The sequence below is a fragment of the Camelus dromedarius genome, chromosome 11 (genome assembly GCF_036321535.1).
Source record: "Camelus dromedarius isolate mCamDro1 chromosome 11, mCamDro1.pat, whole genome shotgun sequence".
NCBI classification, from domain to species: Eukaryota; Metazoa; Chordata; class Mammalia; order Artiodactyla; family Camelidae; genus Camelus; species Camelus dromedarius.
Window position 1 is genome coordinate 53,004,587 of NC_087446.1, and position 16,868 is coordinate 53,021,454.

At 46.1% G+C, this 16,868-nt stretch overlaps 2 protein-coding genes across 3 annotated transcripts; one reads left to right on the forward strand and one right to left on the reverse strand.

Moving 5' to 3' along the window:
- The first annotated feature begins 596 nt into the window (after positions 1-596).
- Positions 597-8,054, forward strand: CCDC65 (coiled-coil domain containing 65). Its single transcript, XM_010997435.3, has 8 exons — positions 597-916; positions 1,499-1,666; positions 4,716-4,885; positions 5,438-5,576; positions 6,412-6,609; positions 6,797-7,015; positions 7,390-7,542; positions 7,655-8,054. The coding sequence occupies exons 1-8, from the start codon at positions 785-787 to the stop codon at positions 7,970-7,972; spliced, it is 1,497 nt and encodes a 498-aa protein (XP_010995737.1). The 5' UTR covers positions 597-784; the 3' UTR covers positions 7,973-8,054.
- A 363-nt stretch (positions 8,055-8,417) lies between these two features.
- FKBP11 (FKBP prolyl isomerase 11) lies at positions 8,418-11,666 on the reverse strand. Of its 2 annotated transcripts, XM_010997432.3 has the most exons (6): positions 11,409-11,661; positions 11,162-11,227; positions 10,685-10,772; positions 10,373-10,406; positions 9,934-10,004; positions 8,418-8,658 (listed from the first exon to the last, which is right to left on the reverse strand). In XM_010997432.3, exons 1-6 carry the CDS (start codon positions 11,532-11,534, stop codon positions 8,441-8,443), a joined length of 603 nt encoding a protein of 200 aa, XP_010995734.1. In that variant the 5' UTR covers positions 11,535-11,661; the 3' UTR covers positions 8,418-8,440. The 2 variants fall into 2 exon arrangements, with proteins under 2 accessions (XP_010995734.1, XP_010995735.1); XM_010997433.3 differs by lacking the exon at positions 11,162-11,227 and having other exon boundaries at positions 11,409-11,666.
- Between the last annotated feature and the right edge of the window lie 5,202 nt (positions 11,667-16,868).

The window sequence follows — 16,868 nt, forward strand, 5'->3', positions numbered from 1 at the left end:
TGAACAAGTTTTTGCATTTTATTCACGTTGTAGCATGCATGCATAATCTGTTCCTTTCTACTGTTAAATAGTATTCCGCTGTATGGAAAGAGCATATTTTGTCTACCATTCACTTGTTGGATAAACTTCTTGTTTCCAATTGGGCTATTATGAATAATGCTGCTAAAAACATTCTTGTGCGAGCCCTTGGATACGCTCTCATTTCTCTTAGATTGACATCTAAAAGTGAAATTGCTGGATCACTTGGTAAATTTATATTTAACATTTTAAGAAACTGCCAAACTGTTTTCCAAAGTGGCTGTATCATTTTTAATTCTCACCACCAACGTATAAGTGTTCCTGTTTCTCCATATCTCTCCAAAATTTCTTATTACCTATATTTTTAAATATGGCCATTCTATGAAAAACAATCCAAAAAAGCTTTTCAAAGTGTTCAGTGAGGAGGCTAGAGATTTTGAGGGAAAACGACCCTCTCTCAAAAACAGATTGCAGTCCTCCAGCCGGCAGAGGGCGCTCCAAGCCAGGGCCTCTCCTCGTAGCTCCAACAGTGGCATCTTTGTGAGATTCCCGTTGCTAGGAGACGGAGATGCGCCTTTTGCTTTGGTAGACCCGCCTCACCGCTATTGCACGCTCCCTCCTGCCTGAGGACTGGGATACAAGGGTCCACCACCCTCCAGGGGTAGTTCCAGAAGGCTCCTTTCTAGAGACATTTTCCTCCTACCGCCTCTAGCACTGGCCCTGGCAGGCCGAGGATCCTCGCCGAGATCCAGTCCCCTACACAGCCATGTCTAAGAAAGGGAAAAAGGCCAAGATGCCCCTGTCCGATGAGGAACAGCTGCTGCTGTTTCAGCAGAAGTTGCTGGCAGAGGAGGAGATGGCCAAGAAAAAAGAGAGGCTCCTGAACCAGTTCTTGAAGGTGATGGATTTTTGCATTACTCCCTGCCCAAACTCTACCCACTCCCTGCACTGGCCCCTTTTGCCTTGACCCTGTCGTTGTGTTGGCCTCATTTTTATGCTGGCCTCCCCTCCTCTGGAAGTCTTAAGACCCAGATATACTTAGATTTCAGGCAATGTTGTTTGGGGGAAGAGGCATTTCTCTGTGAAGTATGGAGGGAGGGAGGTGGTCTAGAGCTTGGCAATCACAACTTAGCCCCAGAACTGGGACAGTGGGTGCTGTCAGCTGTCTGAGCTCTCTGAAATTCTGACATTCTCCCTGGAGATGGGTCCTTACAAACAATATCCTGCTCTGATGCCTCCACTCAGAAGGAAATTCACCTTTACCCTTCTTAAAATGCCATTGGGCTGTTCTGTCTTACTTCAGACCCTCCCAAAATGAGAACAGGAACTCCTGAATGTTAGCCACCAGGAGCTTTGGTCCCTCAGAAAAGACAAAAGGCAGAGTGTCAGTTGACAAATTAAGTGTGATCTTGTTTGTTGTACCGTATCAGGGCTTTTAACCCTGACCTCCCGGCGGGGGTATATTTATTCCTTCGCACAGGACAAGCTGGCCAAGGAGGAGCACAATAGTGCTCTGAACCTTAATAAGATTAACACGCAGTGGAGAATGGTCCTTCGGGAAGTCAAGACCAGAGAGCTTCATAAAGATATTGAGATCCTCAGCCAAACATTTGAACGAGTGGTGGACTGCAAGGACAGTGTCATCAAGGCAAGTGCTCTTCCCAAGGGAACACTTGAATTTGGCTGCTTTGATCTCTTCTCTTAACAAAATGGGCTGAGTGAATTAATTAATCGAGCCCTAACAAGACACAGCCTGTGATTAAGCCAGGCTATTGGTGATTTCACTGAAATGAAAAATAGATTATTGGGCTGTCATCCCTCTCCCTCCCTTAGAGGAGCCATTCTCCTTGGTCATCTACTGCCTCAAACCAGTACAGAACAATATTAGAGTTGTAAGGCACAGTAGACATCACCCAAGGCCCTGAACTTAGTCCTACACCTTCATTTTAATGAGAGAACACTCAGTTCCAGAAAGAGGAACCAGCCTGCCCAAGGTCACACAGCAAGTCAGTGAGAGGGCTGTGATGAAAGCACAATTTTGATTCGCACTCCAGCGCTTTATTCAGCCAAATTCTGTTTGGCCTCTTTAATTCAACTTCCGTGGCCCTGGATGAGGTTGAGAAGATCTCCATTGGTAAGAGTTCTGGCTCTCTGGGCAATTCAATTAGCCATCCTTACACTCTTGGGAGGTTCTTGAGTTGAGTCCATACCATCTTTTTTTTCTAAGGGGTTTTTCTCTTGAGTTCCAAATCCCTATATTCAGGATCCCTAGATATCTGTTCCTGGCTGTTGCATTGTCCTCACAACTGAATTCATGAGCTCCCCCTTCCCTAGCCAGCCCCATTCGCCATCCACCACAATCTGGTCTTCCTTATACTCTATTCGGGTAGCTGGAGCCATTCACCGAATCACCCAGGCGCCATTCACCGAATCACCCAATCCAGGAATCTGGGAATCATCCTAGCTTCTGCCTCCATCCCTGACTTCTGTTACTAAGTCTTGTATAAATCTTCTCCTTAAGTATTTTTCAAAGTCACACCCTGCTCTTCCCTACTGTCCTGCTGTAGTTGAGACCTGGGCATTATCTCCCACGTGGACTACTGCAATAGTCTCTTATCTTCCAGCCTTTGTGCTCAACTGCCTCTGGATGATTGTCTACACAGCCACCAGGATTGTTTTTCTAAAACAAAACTCTGATCCTGTTACTCCACTACTTAAATCTCCTTAGTGGCTCCCCTCTTCTACAGCAAAAGATCCAAACCCCATGGAAAGAACATCAGAGCCCTTCATGATCTTGCCTCTGCCTGTACCTTTCGCATAGCCAGCCTTCTTTCCTTCCTGTACCTTTGCACATGCTCTTCCCTCTATCTGGAATTCTCTTTTCCCCATCTCCCCACTCTTCCAGGAACACTCTCACTCTTCCTTTAAGAGTGATACAAATGACGTCTTTCCTGTGAAGCCTTCCCTACTGCTCTTAGTCAGATGTAGGCATTCAGCCCTTTATATCCCATTATCACTGGGAAATCATCCACCTCATAGCATTTTGCATGTGATACTGTAATTTTCTGTTTATATAACTTTTCCTACTGCAAGACTTCAAGCTTCTTTGGGGGGCAGTGAGAACATCTTTCCATCTCTGAATCCTCAGCACCCAGCATGGTGCTGGTACATAGCACGTTTAGTAAACATCTGTTGAGTGAGTGAACAGTCTTCCATTATCAGCACCTATTTCATAAATCCTTTTCATAATAAATACACAAGGTAAAAGCTAGTTCTGGGGTAGTTTATGGTGAGTGGATCATGTGGGCATTCAGTAAATGCTTTTTTTGTTTTGTTTTTTTTTCTGGGGGGTGGATAATTAGGTTTATTTATTTATTTAGCTATTCTGGTGGAGGTACTGGGGATTGAACCCAGGACTTTGTGCATGCTAAGCATGTACTCTAACCACTGAGCTATACCCTCCCCCTGCTCTCTTGTGAATACTTTTTTGTTTTACTCACTTTAATTTTAATTTGTTTTACTCTTTTTAATAGGTAATTCATTCACATTATTCAAAATTCAAAAGATTAAAAAAGTTATATAGAGAAAAGTTCCCTTTCACTGGTGCCTTTCAGCCACCCTATGCCCCTCCCAATAATTTTAGTTTCATGAGTAAACCTTTGTTTTACACAAATGGTAGTATTACATACTGTTCTACCCCTTGCCTTTTTCACTTAATAATATATCCTGGGGATTATTCCACATTAGCCCATAAAGAGCTTCACATTTTTTGTTTTACAACTGCATAGTATTCTGTATTTTAGTTCAACATGTTAATTTGTCTTCAGTATTTCCTGTGTCTGGTAATTCCATCTAGAAACTCACAGGTGTTGTGTTCTTCCAGTAGAAGGTACATTTGTGATGTTAGCAGCTGACGATTATCCAATTCACTGGAGATTGCAAAGTGCTGATTTGCTAATAGCATCATTCATTTTTCATTTATTAGTTTCAATACTTCTGTAAAAAGATACTTCCTATCATTTATAATTCAGTGACCCAGAGGTATAGTTTATATAAGAAATGCTTGACTCTTTCTCTTCCCTTTATAAACCAGTTAAAAAAAATTGGTTGTCTGCCACCCTCTAATGGTAACTGATTTTTCTAAAGCATCCTGATACGCTCATAATCAAACAGGTTGACATTTTTTCAGTCCACTGCAGTTCTTAGCCTTATTGATGTTCACACTGTCCCTTTTTTGTGCCCGTTATCTACTGCCACGTAACAAACCATTCCAAAATTAGTGACTTGAAACAACATCTTATTTAACTCTCTGTGAACTGTAGGTTGACTTAGCTTACCAGGGAGGTTCTTGCCTGGCATCTCGCATGGTTTTCAGTCAGATGTCGGTTGGGGCTGCAGTCATCTGAAGGCTTGACTGAGCTGGGTGTCTTACGCTGACTGGCAGTTGAGTCTGGCTGTCAGCTGGGAATTCAGCTGGGCTGTTAACTGCAGTGCTTTCACATGGCCCCTACAGACACTGGCTTCCCACATTCAAAAGTGGGAGAACCAGTACTCCCAGAGCCAAAGAATTGGCACTAGGAACGGAGTTGGGGGAAGGGGATGCCCTTCATGCCACCCAGCTAGCCAGCTGAGTACATTTTTATTTCCTCACACAGATGTCATTCAGCCAAAATGGTAACTCTGTGCTTTCTATACAGTCTTTAGCGAAGGACCTGTCAGAAGCAGAGGAGCAGTATGCCCACGCCCTGCGCAGCCACCTGCACAACGTCGACCAGCTCCTGGCTCTGCAGAGATGCCGGCTCAGCCTCCTAGAGGAGAGTTACAACATGGAGCTGGAGGCCCTCACCAAGGAGTTTGAGACAGAAAGGTGTGGGGGCCTAAGAGGAGATGGGGGATTGAGTATACAGGAGTATCCAGAGCCTGCGTCAAGGTGCTGCCTGAAAGCAGCCACCCACTTTCTTTCTTTTTTTTTTTTTCTTTTCTTTTTTACAAACATTTTGGGGGCGGTAGGTAATTAGGTTTATTTATTTATATTTTAATTTTTTTAACAGAGATACTGGGGATTGAACCCAGGACCTCATGCATGTTAAGCATGCACTCCATCACTGAGCTATCCCCTCCCCACCCCATTTTCAACTATCAAAATCCTACCCATCTACTACTCAGGGGACTTTTCACTGTAGCTTTTCTGCTTTTTTTTTCTGTACCATATGAATGTATTACCTATTCAGAAATCAAAATAATCTTATTCATTCTTTCTGGCCCTAAAAAAAAGAATAGAACTCACCCTCCCTCTGTTTGTCATCAGACCTAAGAGTTTATACCATTCATATAGTTTTATTACATACTGCTTTGAGTTGTCATTATTGGTTCATATGCTTTATCCCTCAGAGCAAGGACAGTGTCTTGTCTCCTATAGGAAGACAATTATTGACCAACATGAAAAAGAGATTCACTACCTACAAGATGTTTTCATGGCCATGGAACAGAACTATATAGATTCTGAGTATGAAAGCAAGCTGGAGTTCCAGAGCATGTGGGATGATCTCAAAAACAAGGTACCAAGGGAGAGCAGTTAGGCAGGAACTGGGAGAGAAGTGAGAGAAACGTGCTCAAGGCTGGTAGAGCTAGAAGAGATCCCTTTAACCAACGTAGTCAATAAAATGCCTGCTGCCAATATACGTACCCCTACTGCTTTTTGTAATTTTGTGAAAATTGGCGGGGAGGGAGGACCACTTTGAAATGTCTAGGAAATGCATTTAAGAGCTAAAACGCACCAAGGAGATCATATGGCCTCACCCCTGTGGTTTGTAACTAAAGAAAGTAAGGCCCAAAGAAGTGAAATGACCTGCCAAAGTCATGCTACTGGTTTGTGGTAGAGCCAGGAGAGGCCAGGTCTCCTGCCCGGGGTCCCCAAGAGCTTTCCACTATCCTGGAGGGTGCAGACTTAGCCAACCTGAAGCTCTGGTTTTGGGGAGTGGGGGGGGGGGTTTATTTTGCCCCACAGTGTTTTATAAAAAATTTTAATAAGCTTCCTACATTTAAAAATTGGGAGATTTCACATAAAAATCCAAAAACTCAGCTTCCCTTGACAAATTTAAAGATCTGGTAACCCTGGGCCATATTTCCAAATGGGGACATTCGTGTGGAGCTGAGCAGCTGTGCCCCCACCCCCCACCACCATTGGAACATTTCCTCTCTGGTTTGCCACAGGCCCCATGTAGCCCACAGCGCTTATTTATATCATCTGCCTGGTCTTTGTAGGCATTTTCACTGGCGACCTCTGTACCATGCTGTGCTACAAACAGCTCAAGAGGGGGAGGTTGCTGGTAGAAGTAAAAGGGTGCTAATAGGGTAATTCCAAGCACTGGGTCTATTGGGGCCACTTCCTAGAACTTAGAAGAGAAGCACTTTCTAAGACTGCAACTGGAGAATATAGTTGAAGATCTGTGGAGAAGGTTCCAGGATGCACTCAAGAATTACACTGATGCCACAGAAGATCGAAAGATTGCCTTCGAGACTCTAAAAGTGAAGGACGAGAAGAGCTCCAAAGAGATTGAAGCACAGATGAAAAAAATACAGAGACTACAGGTTAGTGCAACCAACCTGAGTCACTGCTGTAACTGCTCCGTTATCCCCTGCTCTTCTTTCCCCAGTTTCCACTGGGCCTTGTCACTGGTTGGGGAAAGATGGTATGCTCTGATTTCAGTCCCCAGCCAGTCTCACCGAAGACCCTCACCTAGTCAAGTGTTTCCTCTAATCTGCTCTGTTCCTTTAGGATTCCATAATTATTTTGAAAGGCAAGATCATGGTACACAGCCGGGAGAGTGAAGAACAGAACCAGGACATTCGTAATGACAAGGAGCTGGTCCTTGTACAACTGCGAAAACTTAAGGCCCAAAGGACTCAGGCCCGGAGAATATCACAAGAGAACTTAGTCAGACTCACCCTGGAAAGTAACGCCACCCTCAAGGCCCTGAGAATGGCTGTTGACAAGGTAACAAAGGGGAGAGGGCAGTCAGAACAAAACCAAGGAAACTGGCTCCCTGCGAAGTGAAAGGAGTTTGGGAGAGGTGGAGGGCTTCCTCCTGCTTCCTACCCGAGTGGACACTTGGAATATCTTTTGTTTTCCATGTTCCCTCCCTCTCACATTTTAAATTAAATGAGTTAATAATGAATGAATTTTAGAAGAATATATAATACTTGCAGTTGTGCTTGGCACATAGTAAGCACTCTTGGGTTAGATGTGTTTATTACTTTTGACTTCCATTTGGATAGGTAGCTTCCCTGGATTGAAGCAGGAGAACCAACTCAACTATTTCCCCTCCCCACCCCCTTTCCTAATAAAAGGTCTCTTCTTGCTTCCAATAGGGTGAAAAGATCCTTAAACTGGCTGAAATATGTAGGAAATTTGAAACAGAGGAAGAAAAAGTGCTGCCTTTTTATTCATCAGTATTGACTCACGAGGAGCAGGAGGAGATAGAGGAAATTAACCCAAAGGAGTTTAATGACGAGCTGGCAAAGGTAAAGTTCCTAGGGCCCCGGGGCCGTCGCCCAGGGCCGGGGATGACAGAGCATTGGGCTGCACTTGCCAAGGGTCCTACCACACACCTTCTCCCTTTAATTCAACTCCCAGGTGATAATGGACTACACAGGGATGGAGAATTTCTGGAAAAGGTACAACAAAGTGAAATTAGAGCAACTGAGCCTCCAACACAGACGTGCCCAGTTGTTAGAAATCAATGAGAAGCTGCGGGAGATGCTCAGGCAGTACTTGGATGGCATCTCAGTGAGTGATGAAGTGCTGAGCCAGCTCAACCCACTCTTCATCGTCAATCATCGCAGCAACCTACCCCAGCCCTTGTCCACGCCTGCAGCCCAGCCAGGTGACAAAAAACCTCCAACCACTTACAACATCATTGAAGCAGCCCATGTGATCTCCCACATCCTGTGATACAAGAAAATTTCTTTTCAACTCCCAGAGAGTGTTTTGAGAGACCTGAGAATTTTGCTATTAAAAGACTCCATGGAGTTTATGAGCTTCTTCTATCTTTGCTGTACTGGATAGAATAGTCTTCTTGGAAGATGCTAGGAATACAGCGGCGTTAGGGAGTAGAGAGAATAGCTAGGCAACTACCAGGAGACTTACTTCTCATTGATGGATTTATTGCTCCTCAGAGTCAGGACACCATGGGAGCCAAAACCCATACCTTCAGGACCTAGAGATCCTATGGTCCTAGGGGTGAGTTAGGACCGGAAGAGGCCAGGAGAAGTGATCCAAAGCCTCTAACCACACCCATGCCAGGCAAGACCCAACTCAGAATGCCTTTTTCCCCAGCCCTTTACCTCATTCCCACTTACACAGATCGAAAAGTATCTGGTGAAGAATGCAGAGAAGGTTTTTAAAAATTATTATTATTTATTATTTCTTTTTGCTCTTGTTTCGTTTCTCTTCCTTGAGCTTCTTTTTGGAAACTTTAGGTGTGCTGGCCTTTCTGTATAGGTGATACCCAATGAGGCCCAGAAGGGCAGGCACCATGGCCATGCCTACCAGAGGCAAAATGCCCTTCACCAGCTTTTGCCAGTAGTTGGCTCGGATCAGTGCAATCAGCTCCACGTCAAAATGCAGCACTGCATCCGCTGGAGGCAGAGAGGAGGTGAGGGTTAGAATCTCTGTACATTTTATCCAGGACTCAGAATCTGAACGAAAACAAGGAGGGCAGACCACACCACAGCAACAACTACGAAGCTGGCAAGATTTAAATGTGGGACTGAATTCTCTTAAAGGCAGAGGGCAGAGGAGGGTTATGAGGCTCTCTAGTGATAGTCATGTTTACCCAAAACATACAAGTTGTGCCCTATGTTCAGTGGCAGGTTTCTGACAGGGCAGAAGAACTTTCGGTGGGTCTGAAAAGTACAGGCTGTTCTCCATTTATACGTTAGAGAACCTCTGTACTAACTGTATTCCATTCCCAAACAGCCACGTGGATAGAATCTTTGTGGGGCTGAAATTAATTGGATTTAAACTAGACTTTTAAAAATTTCACCAACCAATGAGCACATTCAACATGACTGTTAGAAAAATATAGGTGTTTCAACATAAGGGCTAGAGAGGAAGGAGGATGTGGTTTAAGAAGAAGTAGAGGAATGAACAGGAGTGAGTTGGGGGAGAAATGCAAATAGAAGCAGCACTGGAAATGAGGTAACAGAGCTTTGGGTAAAAGAATTTTTCTTTAGCCCTCCTGGCCCTTCTTTCTGGATCTCCCTCTAAGCCAGAACTAGGATAAGAACTTTTATCCCAGTACTCTGAGGTGTAATTCATTTTAGCAATACAACATTTCTTATAGCCAAAAGCAAGTGATATGCATCTTGGGAAATCTGTCCAACCTCAGGCCTTCAGGAATAGGTATCAGCAGTGACCTGTGAAGGCTTTTAAAGCTATGGGGCAGGCTTGGTTTAAAACAAGTTGTTTTTTGTTTTATTTTGTTTTGAATTTCTTGATGGTGATCACTTTTTCTGTCTTGTCCCTAGTGGATGCTGAGAGGAATAGTTGTGAAGTGGTGAGAAGCCATGCCAGCTGCATAAATGAGTTTGGAGTTGTAGGAAAAAGACGGAAGTCTAGAGTTCTTGGAGAGGTGGCACAGGCAGCAGACCCATGTGTCTCAAGCAGGTGTCTCCTCCCTAAAAGTTGCTGGCTGCCAGAGGGCAAGCCAGGTTGCTGTAACAGACATGTCTCTAGTCCCTGCTGGTGATCTGAGAAGGAAAAATGTGGCCCTGCAGAAGGAGGCCTCAGCCACTCCTGAAGCTTTCAGCAAACTGGGTTTAGACCTTCGCAAGCTCCAGAGTATGTGGCTCCTCATAGCTCTTAGGGACAGGGTATTTTGAATGCCTCAGGGAGATGCCTAGTCAGTTTACCTGGGATAGACGGCGGAAATCCCCGTTTTCCATAGGCCAAGTCAGAAGGAATGATTACCCTTCGCTTCTCTCTGCGGGAAGGAATGTGAGTCATAGCCAAAGGTGAGACCAAGGAGGCCAGCCACCTCAGTCCATCTGAAGCCCCACCAGCAAAACCCTCTGGATAGTCACACCCAAAATGTGAACCTTCCCACCTGAGCAGCAAATAGGTTGACCAGAAACAGTGTCCATCCTCTGACATGCCTCAACTCCTCCAACAAAACCCACAGCCAGAAAGCCTGAGGCTTTATCCAAAGCCTCAGTACCCAGTGACCTGACCTGACCTGCCCAGTGTGAAGCCAGGGCAAATGCTCCTGCCTCCTCTAGGACCAAGGATAGCAGAGATAGCCTCCACCCATGCAGAGGGGGTACCTAAGCCCACCCCTGTGCAGATACTCACCCCACACACATGTCCAGAAGGCTCTGCTCCAGACCTTGAAGAAGAAGACACAACTCAACAGGAAACTACCTCCATTCCCCAAATCCCAGGAGAGGATCGAAGACTCCCCTTTGACCCTCAAATGAGCTCCCCACTTCTCAAATCTCTGGTTTCCAGTGTGGTATGGGGCAAAAGGAGTCCTAGAAATGGGGCGTGAACCTCAGGAGGTGGCTGGTGGAGCCCTGGGGTCTTATTCCAGCCAAAGTAGTTTAAGGGTTACTAAGAAAGGGCTTAGGTTGGAAAGAAGTGGAATGGGAGGTACAGTTCACATACCTGGTATCACCTGCTTTTGGCCAAGTTCTATAACCAGAGGGTCTCTGGTCAGAGAAGTGTCAATGATGCGGCCGTCTACCAAGCTGCCCTGCAGGGAGAGAGCATCCAGAGCGCACACCTAGTACCTCTCCCTCCCAGCAGGGCGCGCAAACACCTGGGCCTCAGGCTGCGGCAACCCCCGGGCAGCTGCAGTTTAGCATTCCCCTTGGGGCAGAGAGGAACAGGAAGCTCCATAAGGGCTGGCACTTAGCGGATATCTCTCCACCCTTCACTTCTCGGTGCCAGTGCCGGGGAGGAACTGGCAGAAAAAGCAGGGAGGGAAGAGGGGCGCCCCTCCCCCCGCCACGTGCTGGGCGACCCCAGAGCGGGAGTTGTTACTCCCGAACCACTTGCCACGTGTCCATGCCAAAGCTGACGTGTTTCAGCAGGGTGACGCCCCCTCCCCCCAGGCCCCGCCTCGGTCCCCCAGGCCCTCACCGTGTAGTGTATGTGAAGCGTGTCTCCAAAGGCAGCAGGCTCAGCACAGGGTTCGGGGGGCTCCACCTACGATCGCACTACAGGAGTCACGGAGGCTCCTCCAAAGATCCCGTCCTTGCCCCCGGACTCGGGACCCCCGATTCAGTCCCCGCACTTCCTCTCCTCCCCGCTCCTAGGTTCGTTCAGACCCCAGTATTCCCACCATAAGGCCCGACCTCCGGGGCACCCTGGTCTATCTCCTCCTCACCAGGGTCTCCACTTGGAGGGTCCGGACAGGACTTTCGGTTTCGAACCCGGCCTCAGCCCGGCACGCTGCCCCACCGAGCAGCAGCAGCAGCAGACGGAGCTGGAGAAGTGAGGGGCGCAGGGTCATGACTGGATGCGGGGCAGGGATCAGGGCACCCAGGACAGGCTGTTGGGTGGCAGCGGCTAGGACAGCAGTTCCTTCGGCGCCCAGGCCAGACTGGACGGGACGGGGCGGGTCGCGACACGCCAGCTCCTCCTCCTGCAGCCCTTCCTCCACCTTGTCCCCACCTCCTGGAGGGAGGAGGCCGCGGGAGCTCTCCCTTCCCTCTAAGATCGGGAGGTTACAGATTCTAAGCTGTCCGTTATCCGTTCGGTCCCATAGCAAGGGGCTGGGTCACATTAGTAGCACCCACTTATGATTACCTATTGTGTTTCAGACACTTGTCTGTAATCCTCAAAACCACCTTAAAATGTAGGCAAAATTGTTTCCAATTTACAGATGAGGAACTAGGTTTTCAGGTTAAGTAGCTGCGCAAGGTCATCTCTGGTGACAGAGACAGGATTCAAACCCAGGACTATCCGAGTCCAGAGTAAACGTTTGCTCTGTTTCCTCTTAAAGATGTGTCTCCTCACACCTATCCTGGCAGTGTCTGGCAGGCGCACCCGACCCCAGCCGTTGTCGAAGGTGGCATCCCTCTCCCACATCCAGCCCTTCGGCTAGAACTTCCGGAGGTCATATACCCAAAAGGAGGCAGGGAGCTGTCCCATCGCCCTGTCCTTCAGAAGGCTGATTGAAAAGAGCAAGGAGCTATTTTACTATAAGGATGGGTGAATCTCTGATCTCTTCCTCTGACATTACCATTTGCTTTTTCCTTTCATCAACAAACTTGTCAAAAGGACAGCTACATACAACCCTTTTACATTTGTGCAAGGATTTCAGCTTTTAAAAGGGTTTTAAAATTATTTCAGGTGACCCTGCCAGTCCCGTTGTGCATGATTTAAGCCCTCAGCATTTGGCCCGTCCACTCAGGCCTTAGGTATCTGGATTCTGCTCCCTCAGAAGTCATCAGTGAGCTCACACTCACCATATTTTGAAGTCACTTCTTAGTCCTTGTCTTTAGTCAGTGATGCCATAGAGCTCTGACTGCCCTTCCAAGCTCTAGACATAACTGCATCCCTGCATACAGGGAATCTCCACCTGGATGTCTGACCAGCACCTCAAATCAAGACACACAATACTGTTCTCAATCCTCTTTCTCCTTCCATCCCACCTGCAACAATCTAGACTTTGCTCCCAATTGCCTGTTTCTGTTCATGGTTCTGCTGTCAGCATTTCTCTGATTCTTCTCTCATCTCCCACATCCAACCAGTCCCCTTTGGTTTCTCCCTCCACAGCCTCTGCAGCCCTCTTTCCATTCCCATGGCTTCCACCCTAATTAACTCTTATTTCTCTCTTCTGGGTTATTTAAAAAGAAAAAAAAAAAAGTCCCCTCAGCAGGAGGGAATCTCTGGGGGTGATGAAGTGCTCCATATCTAGGGATGTGGGCTCCATGGGTGTATGCATGTCAGAACTTACCAAACTGCAAAAGATCGGCGCATTGCACTGTATGCAAATTATACCGCAAATCTTTCAAAAAGAAAAAAAAAAAAAACAAGCACAAACAAAACTATATTTCCAAATCTCCCTTAAGGTTGGATAAGGCCATGTGGCTAAATTCTGACCAATAAGACACAGAAGTGTTAGAAATATTGTCCAGGACTTCCGGGAGGCTGCTTAAAGGGAGTTAATTTAGCTAAGAAGTGTGCCATAGTGCTCCACCTCCTCCCCCAGTCTCCTTCCCTTCCTTCTTTCTGCTGCCTGGAATGTAGATGAGATGAATTACACTCCAGCAGCCACCTGAGACCATAAGGTGACCATGACGATGGAAGTTACGTGCTAGTATGGTGAAAAAAAGAAGTCATCAGAGACTGGTAACTGTAGAGTCACTATACCGGTCCTGGATTGCCTACCACCAGACACCTTTTAACTAAGATAGAAATGAGCTTCTATCCTGTTAAAACAAAACAAAAAAATAAGCTCCTAAGCCTCTCCCTACATCAGCCCATTCTGTACCTTGCTGTTATCTGCTTAGCTTCAGTCATGTTAATTGCCATTAAAAGGCCGGCTGAGGCTCCACACTGCCCCGGGAATTAAATTCAGACTACCTGACATGCCAATTGAAAGCTTTCATCCTCTGGTCTTAATCTGCCTTTCCAAAGTTGGCTTTGATACCATTAAAATGAAAGCCTTTTAAAGACAGGAACCTCATCTTATTTCTATATGCTCATTGCCTAATATGGTGTCTGACATATAGATGCTCCAAAAATGTTTATAAAGTGAATCAAATCCCCTTTCTGCTCATGGCAATCAGATGAACCTGCACCAAGTGTTTTCATCTCTGTGCGCAGCTCATGTTCTTCCTTCACCTGTCAAGCTCCCTCCAAGCCAAGGTCAAAGATTACCTCCTCTGTGAAGTCCGGATTCTCTTAGGTGAAAGTGACTTCTCTTATTTCTGAACTTCAGGCATAAACTCAGGGACTTTATGGTATTTTCCCTTGTGTTGTGGTTATTTGTGTACGACCTGCTCCTCCCTCCCTCTCAAGAGCCAGCTCTCTGATGGCAAGGACAAGATTGTGATCATACCCGGAGGCCCTTGGATGCTAGCTGCACAATAGCCTCCATATAACGGTTTCTAGACATATATGTTTTTCCTTTGAATAAATATTATACTATGCAATTCTGAGAAACCATTAAAAAGGAAAAACTAAACTAATATAGAAAACCTCTAAGACAAATGTATATAACTTTAGGTTACAAAAAGCAAGAATAATAGATGTGACATGAGCCCCTTTATATTTTAACCCCTCCCCAAACATGCATAGGTATATATATTTAGAAAAGGAACCAGAAGATGCACATCAAATAGCTGAGGGTAGTTACCTTTGGGGACTGAGTGAGCAGAGGGGAACAAGTTCCACATATTGCTCTGAAGATTTGTGTATTGTTTGGATCTTTTGTAATAATTATTTTGGTTACAAAAATTAATTTTAACATTAAAATATCTAATGAATGAACACGATATACAGCAGTACAAGGCAACGTATGGGAAGTGTTGAAGGAGTTGTGCTAATAGAGCTAAAGGAGCCAGACCAGGAAAAAAGAAGTCCTTGTGATTAGACAGGTCATGGGCAGATTTGCAGATCTTAAAGGAAAGTGGTATTTCTAAACAAGTGAGAAAGGGTATAAAGGCAGAGGGTTGGATAATTGGAAAAAATGAATAGACTAGTTTGGCTAAAGTACAGGATTTAGCCAGAAGAGTAGACAGAGGTAACTGGAGAGGGAAGTAAGAGCTGGTTGTGGAGAGCCTTGAATGGCAGTGGGAACCCACTGAAAGTTTCTGAGCAAAGGGGTGACCACGCACATTACACTGATGCGTCAGATGATTAGAATGTTGTCATGGAGGTGGAAGGCTACTATCTTGTTCAGCTCTGAGGCTTCGTTTGGTAATCTGAATGGGAAGTGGTGAGAGGATGGTAGCAGAAAAGGGCAAAACTAAGACAACAGTATCACCCACAGAGGGCAGCACAAGCCCACTTGGACCCAGGAGGGACCAGGGAGGAAGAAGCTTTCTCCTTGGATCAAGTTAGGAGGAACCGAAGGACAGAGAAAGGTGAAATGGTTCTGGGAAAGGGAGGGGAGCTGGCCCAACCCTGACCTGAGGCACAAGTTAATTGGAGGACCACTCCTGGAAAGGCTGCCACCTTCAAAGGTGTCTGTGTCAGCCAGCCGGAGAAACTACCATAGACCCCTGACTTCTAAGACCCATGGGGCGCCCACCATGCCCAGCTTGGTTACGGACAATGATGTTTAATCATTCATCAAGGCTGAGTGCCTATTATGTGCCAGATAATAAGCAAGGCACTGCTTTTTAAATGGTTTTAATATGTTTAACAGATTGTTAATAAATAAAAGCTTGTGAGTCAATATATACAAATCTGGGTTCAAAATCAAATGCCGTATTTTCAGGAGCATGCATACCCTGGCTGACTAGATGTTTTCTTTTTAGGTATGGTTATACACTCGTAACCAAGAGTGAAACATTACCTCCCTCCCCTACTCTCCCTTTTGGCTGTTTTAGCCAGGGAGGTACCATTCCATCAGTGCAAGATCTGGCATAAGCAAAACCAGAGAGCCTCTAACTCCTATCTATTATCTAAAGCCAGCATTCCTATATTCAGAACTCAGAAAGAAGCCTGCATCCAAATTTCTGTGGTTCAAAGCCCCAAGCTAAGCCCTCCAACCCTTAAAAGGCCTTGTATTCAATTCTGTCCTAGGATGGTTCTCCACAATGTATAGGAGGGGGTGTCAGGTGGAAAAGTTCATTCTCAAACCTCCTGCCTGGCCCAGATTAACTGTGCAGACCTCCTCAGAGACAACTCTCAATGTACCTGCTTTGGAGGAAGGGTCAGGGGAAGAAAGGTGTGTGGGAAGAACTGGTCAGCTCTGGGCACAGACAGCCAGAGTTCTGGCCCGAGTGTTGTGCTCTCTACTCCACGACATTCAGCTCAGGAGCCAGATCTGCTCCTAAACTAGAGCCCAGATAGTCTCTTCTGTAGCTGTGGCCACAGTGACACAAACAAGAAGACACTTACCTTCAAGCCTTGATGGTGAACAGTCCTGACCCAAGTTCCTCACTTCCAGACTTTCAGCGGCACTGTTCCCTTTACCATACTCAAGGCTCAGATTTCCTTAGACCTAACCCTTTCCTCCCTTTGCCCAGGAACTCAAGATCATCCTTACCCATTCCAGCAACCAGGGCCAGGGAGCTTAATTTGAATGAAAAACCTGCAGAGGAAAAAAAGGCATCTGGATCCTATCACTCCCCAGTGACCAGCCTGATACTCCATCCCTCCAGTTACCAGCTTAGAAAATAGAGAACTGGAGTTGACCCTCCTACCTCCACACCCTTCTGAACTGGAAAAGAGGCTCTTCTTAGTACTATGACTGCCTGCACAAAGACACCACTCCCTGCACCAAGCAGCAGCAAGGGGTATCCCCCTACACAATTATTCTCCAACTCTCACTGCCCTACATGGTACACTATGGTTATCCCAAAGGATTCCAGAGCATCCCAGAAATAGATTCACTGGTCTTCTCCTCAGTACAGAGGTTTGACTCCATTCTTGGCATAGGTCAGGAAACATAGAAAGTACAAAATAAATACCTGTCAATGCTCTGCTCTGACCAATCTAGGTACTTGGAACTGGAAGTAATGCAGTGACTCCCTAGAGCCTTCAGACCTTATACCTCTAGTGTGAGAAACTCATACACACTCACACTCATTCTTCCTGTCACTGCCTCCATCCCACCAGGACCAATCCTTCCACTGGCTTTCTCCAGGCTCATTTTAGAAGCTCCCTT